Source organism: Rhinatrema bivittatum, chromosome 3 (assembly GCF_901001135.1).
Source record: "Rhinatrema bivittatum chromosome 3, aRhiBiv1.1, whole genome shotgun sequence".
NCBI lineage: Eukaryota > Metazoa > Chordata > Amphibia > Gymnophiona > Rhinatrematidae > Rhinatrema > Rhinatrema bivittatum.
In genome coordinates this window covers 161,423,997-161,429,996 of record NC_042617.1, presented here as the reverse complement: position 1 = coordinate 161,429,996, position 6,000 = coordinate 161,423,997, and the positions used below count along the sequence as shown (strand labels likewise).

General features: G+C 43.4%; 1 protein-coding gene across 4 annotated transcripts in view; it reads left to right on the top strand.

The window, feature by feature from the left end:
- Positions 1–1,707: 1,707 nt before the first annotated feature.
- TTC27 (tetratricopeptide repeat domain 27) overlaps positions 1,708–6,000 on the top strand; it is a 521,976-nt gene continuing 517,683 nt past the window's right edge. For 2 of the 4 annotated variants that reach the window (XM_029593895.1, XM_029593892.1), the window contains exon 1: positions 1,708–2,006. In XM_029593895.1, coding sequence (XP_029449755.1) covers positions 1,915–2,006 — 92 coding nt within the window. In that variant the 5' untranslated portion in view covers positions 1,708–1,914. Of the gene's footprint in view, positions 2,009–2,492; positions 2,530–6,000 lie in introns of those variants that run through there. The other 2 variants (XM_029593893.1, XM_029593894.1) reach the window with 2 other exon arrangements.

Genomic DNA, 6,000 nt, shown 5'->3' with positions numbered 1-6,000 from the left:
CTAACATTCTGTTTGCTTTGTGACTGCCGCAGCACACTGAGCCGATGATTTCAATGTATTATCCACTATGAAGCCAAGATCTTTTTCCTAGGTGGTAGCTCCTAATATCCCATGACTAATATCCCATGACTTTTTAGTTTTCTTAGAAGCCTTTCATGAGGGATTTTGTCAAATGCCTTCTGAAAATTCAAATACACTACATCTGCTGGTTCACCTTTATCCACTTGTTTATTAACTCCTTCAAAAAAAGAAGAAGCAGATTTGTGAAACAAGACTTCCTTTGGTTAAATCCATATTGACTGTGTTCCATTACACCATGTCTTTCTATATGCTCTGTGATTTCGATCTTTAGAATAGTTTCCACTATTTTTCCAGGCACTGAAGTCAAGCTCACTGGTCTATAGTTTCCAGGATTGCCCTTGGAACCCATTTTTAAATATTGGTGTTACATTGGCTACCCTCCAGTCTTCAGGTACAATGGATGATTTTAATGATAGGTTACAAATTTTAACTAATAGATCAGAAATTTCATTTTTTAGTTCCTTCAGAATCCCAGGGTGCATTCCATCCAGTCCAGGTGATTTGCTACTCTTTAGTTGGTCAATCTGGCCTACTACATCTTCCAGGTTCATAGTGATTTGGTTTAGTTCATCTGACTCATCATCCTTGAAAACCATCTCTGGAACCAGGATGTCCCCAATATCCTAATTAGTAAACACAGAAGCAAAGTGGCCTACGAACCAGGAGACCAGGGTTCTAGTCCTGCTGTTGCTCCTTGTGACCTTGGGCAAGTCACTTTACTCTCCATTGCTTCAGGTACAAAACTTAGATTGTAAGCCCTCCGGGGATAGGGAAATATCTACAGTATCTGAATGTAAAATCTCAGATTGAATGTAAGTATATAAAATAAACAATGAATTCATTTATTATTTCTGCAATGGCCTTATCTTCCCTAAGAGCCCCTTTAACCTCTCTGTCCTCTAACAGTCCAAACATCTCCCTCACAGATTTCTTGCTTCGGATGTATTTTAAAAAGTTTTTATTATGAGTTTTTGCCTCTACTGCCAACTTCATTTCAAATTCTCTCTTAGCCTCCCTTATCAATGTTTTACACTTGCCAATGCTTATGCTTTTTCTTATTTTCTTCAGATGGATCCTTCTTCCAAGTTTTGAAGGATGCTTTTTTTTGACTAGCGCTACCTTCCAGTTCTCTTGTCACCGCATGGGATGGGTTGATGGAAATAGAAAGAATATCAGTGACGACTAAGGGACGGGGCTCTCCGACAAAAACTTCCCTGCTGCGAGTCCTCAAGCAGCAGAAATTTTAGAAATGTGAAAATGTCGTCAGAATATCGCTAAAGTTTAAAAAAAAATAGCTACATTGGCTTCCTGTGGCATTCGCACTTCTAATTTCTAAAATCTCCATCATGGTGAAAAAAGTGTCGCAAAATCTATGAATGCTAAAACCTCCGGCAACACCACGAGCGCCGTTTACCTGCCGCTAGCTGAATAGAAACCCACGGTGCCGCACGGAGCGCCCTCTCCGGGCTCCCGGGAGATTTGGCTCTGCCCTCTCATTGGCAGAGTGACGCGTCTTTCGCCTGCTCCAGTTCGCTCCGCCCTCTCCGCTAGTCTCTGTGGGCGGGGCGAGAAGGAGGAGGCGGGACCCCCCTTGCGGTTCCCCTGCCTTGTAGCGTAGGCTGGCCACGCGCCCCGGCATCTTCCCGGCATGCCTTGCCGCCCTGTCATGGCCGCTCGCTGGACGGCGGTGCTGCACATGGGTTGATCCCTGGAAAGGGAACGGAGTGAGGTGGAGGCGGTGTATCCGCAGTGCTAGTCGCCGGTGCTTATTTCGCCGGGAACACCCGTGACCCGGGCACGCAGGGTTGACCCTTGTCCGTGGAGGGTTCGGGGATGCGGGTGAGCGCGGAGTGTGCTTTGCTGAGAGGCTTCCCGGCGGCGGATGAGCGGGAGCCGAGCCGGAGTTCCGGTAGCGGGGCGGCGGCAGGTGAGCACTGGACGGACTTCCCCCCCCCCTCCCCCTTTTCATTCTTCTCCGCCCTCTTCTTGCTTCTTTGGGACGAGCCTGCCGGTACCGGGGTGGTAGCATGAGTTAGACCTGGTTAGGTTACAGTGTATGTTTCGGGGGTGTAGGATGGGTGGTACCTTGCGTGAGTGCAGATTTCTGCAGGGTGCCGGGGGAAGATTTGGTTTTCTCACAGCTCACCAAGCAGCCGGGCGAGAGCTGTGATCGCGGTGCTTTAGCGGAGTCTGCAGGTACAGCCTTCCGAGCTCTCGGGATGTCTTATGAAGCCGCTGCCGAGCACTGCAAGAAGATGCGTGGAGCAAGTATTAGCTTGACGCTTCTGTATACTTTCTGTCTCTTTCGGTTCATGCATGTGAATATGCCTGTATGGATTATGTACTTATTGGTAGATGAATGCGGAAGAATTGTCTGGTTCCTGCATGCCCTTGGTATCGCAGTTTTCAGATCACCTTACCGTTGAATGCTGCTTATATCATGTGCTGGTAAGGTTTTACGGTTAATCGGAAAATGCTCGTCCTTCGTTTAAACATAAATAACAAGTTGTATTTGTTGCTGTACATGAGTTTTGTAAATTCAGAATTGGCATTGAGAGTTATGTTTGTTGCAAACATGAGCTATATGTGTACTAAGTACTTTCCTCATATTCTCAAAATGAGAAACTCCTTTTGTACATTTGTCCCTTTCATAAGTGGCATTTGAAAGGTACAAAGTAACAGTTGTTATTTACATACAGTTTAATTATAAGACAAGTAATGATACTGAAATACGGTATCAATTAACTGTCATATCTATCTGTCATGTATTTATTTAAAATATTTGTATTCCATCTATGTACAGTGTTTTTGTTTTTTTTGAGGCACACATGTCCAGCTATATATAAAACACATTTGTCACAGTTGTTTTGCCTTGTATAATGCATGGGGGTTGGTGGATTAAATAACTGTATTGATTATTTTACAGAATCCCACTACCACATGATTTTTTATGTCTTGCACTATTGTCAGCTTGTCTAGGATACTAGAGAGCAGCAGACAAATGAGGCTTGTGGTGTATATGTCTTATTTTTTTCTGTCTTTCCTTTTAACTCTGTTGCCTTCTCTTTTTCATATTTATTTCACTGTCTGTTCACTGCTAATCTTTAATTTTGAAATTCAGCTGCTGTTTAATCCCTAACTCAGTTTGCCTGTTTTTTCTATGCTAAACATGATTTGTTCTGGATTTGTTTTCTTTACACTGATTGCATAATTTTTTTTATGCTTTAATTGTTGAGTTTTAGGGAATGTTTTACTTGTGATTTCAGTTTATTGAGATGTATTTTGAAAGTGGGGGTGAGGAATGAGTAGGCCAAGGGTTGTAGGTTGAAAGATGTCTAAGTTGGAACTGTGGAGCTATGAGTTTACAAACACACTTTTGAAACAAAAATGGATGCTTCAAATGCTCTGTAGGTCCTGTGTTGTCCCCAGTAACCCCCAAAGTATTTTTTCTGGGAGATGTCTAACATGGAACCCAGTATCCTTTATAAATAGAATTATTTTTCCCTATGTGCATTATTTTGCACTTGTCCACATTAAAATTTGTCTACCATTTTAAGGGGCGGATTTTAAGAGCCCTGCTCGCCTAAATCCGCCCAAATCCGGGCGGATTTAGGCGAGCAGGGCCCTGCGCGCCGGTGAGCCTATTTTACATAGGCCTACCGGCGCGCGCAGAGCCCCGGGACTCGCGTAAGTCCCGGGGTTTTTTGAGGGGGCATGTCGGGGGCGGGCCCGAACCACGCGGCGTTTTCGGGGCGTGTCTGGAGCGGGCCCGGGGGCGTGCCCGCGGCCCGGGGCGGTCTGGGGGCGTGGCCGCGCCCTCCGGACCCGCCCCCAGGTTGCGTCACGGTGCGCTAGCGGCCCGCTGGCGCGCGGGGATTTACGTTCCCCTCCGGGAGGCGTAAATCCCCCGACAAAGGTAAGGGGGGGGGGGTTTAGACAGGGCCGGGTGGGTTAGGGAGGGGAAGGTGAGGGGAGGGCAAAAGAAAGTTCCCTCCGAGGCCGCTCCGATTTCGGAGCGGCCTCGGAGGGAACGGGGGTAGGCTGCTCGGCGCGCGCCGGCTATACGGAATTGATAGCCTTGCGCGCGCCGATCCAGGATTTTAGCGGATACGCGCGGCTACGCGCGTATCTACTAAAATCCCACGTACTTTTGCTGGCGCCTGATGCGCCAGCAAAAGTACGCCAAATCGCGCGGTTTGAAAATCTACCCCTAAGTGCCCAGATCTTCAGTCTCACAATATCCTTTTTTAATTCTTCTTTAATTCTTAACAATCAGCTCATGTTTTAACTACTTTGAATAATTTTGTCATCTTGCTCATTGCTTCTTTTTCTAGATCATATATGAATGTTAAGCAGCACTGTTCCCGTTACAGATCCCTGGTCATTCCACTATTCATTTCTTTCTATTGGAAAAATGACCATTTAGACCAACTCTGCTCTCTCATCTTTTAACCAGTTACCAATCCACAGTAAGGCATGACTTTGCTTTGCTAAAACCAGGTTACCTTTTTTGCATGGCACTGATGACAGGTTTACTGGTCTGTAGTTTCCCTGATCACTTCTGAAGACCTTTAAAAATTGGTCTTACATTGGCTACCCTCCAGTCTTCAGATACAGTTGCATATTTTAATGATATGTTGCAGATTAATAGGGACAGATTTGCAATTTTGTTAGTTTTTTGATAACTCTGTGTTGAATGCTTCCATTCCTGGTGATTAGTTGCTGTTTATTTAGTCCATTTGTTCTAATACGTTCTCTAGCTTAACAGTGATTTGCTTCAGTTCCCTCTGGTTCATCTTCAAAGAATAGTTCTTCTGTGAGTATCTCCCCAACATCCTCCTCAGTAAAGACTGAAGCAAAGAATTCATTTAGGTTTCATGTGATGCTTTGTCTTCTCTGAGCACTTCCTTTTACTTCCTGGTCATCTAGTGGTTCAGCTGTTACCCTTGCAGGCTTCTTGCTTTTGATGTATTTGAAAAATGCTTTTATTGATTTATGGTTCTGTCAAACTTCTTCCTAAATTCTTGTTTTGTCCTGCATATGCTGTTTCTTTTCTTATTTGGAATTGTTTTCCATTTTTCAAAAGATGCCTTTTTGGCTTTAATATTCTCTTTCACAACACTCTTTAACATGCTGCCAGTCACTTGTTCTTCCCAATTGCCTTTTTAAGTGCATGGGATAGATTTTATCTGGGCTTCCAAGATGGTATTTTTAAATTATCTTCATGCCTTCTGCACGTTTTAGCCCTTAGAACTATCCCTTCTAGTTTTCTTCCTGGCTAATTTTGTCATTTTATCAAAGTCTCACTTTTTTGAAGTCTACCACAGTAGTTTTACTTAATATTCTGTCTTCACTGATTTATCTCAAATTTGATTGCATTATGATCACTATTGTTAAGTGGCTCCACCACGTTACCCCTTGCTCCAAGTCATGCTTTTTAATTATCTTTAGGATGTTGAAGAAATGTCTAGTGTTGTAGACTAACCGTCTACCCTTAATAAAATCTGTCTGGTCTGATCTGATTTTATCAGGGATATGGGTCTGTATGCTCCATTCTCTGACTCATCACCTTTCGTTTTATAGTCACAAAATGTAAGCAGCTGTAGAACTCTCTTCCAGAATCTTTGTCAGATAACGGAAAGTAAGCGTTTCAAGCAAGATCTGAAAACATGGCTCTTTAGAAAGGCATACAATCTAATGTAAAATAATAATACAATGATATTTCCAACATCAGTACAAGGGGAAAAAGCAATAGAACTAACAACAAGTAATAATTGATATAAAGTGTAATGTTAGCAGAATCAGTATTGGGTTTTGTATCGACCAAAAATGTGTAAATATGGACTAGACTATATAGTTAATGCAATGTCCTAGAATTTGTATGAATATGAACTAGAATATGTATTTGTTATGTTAACC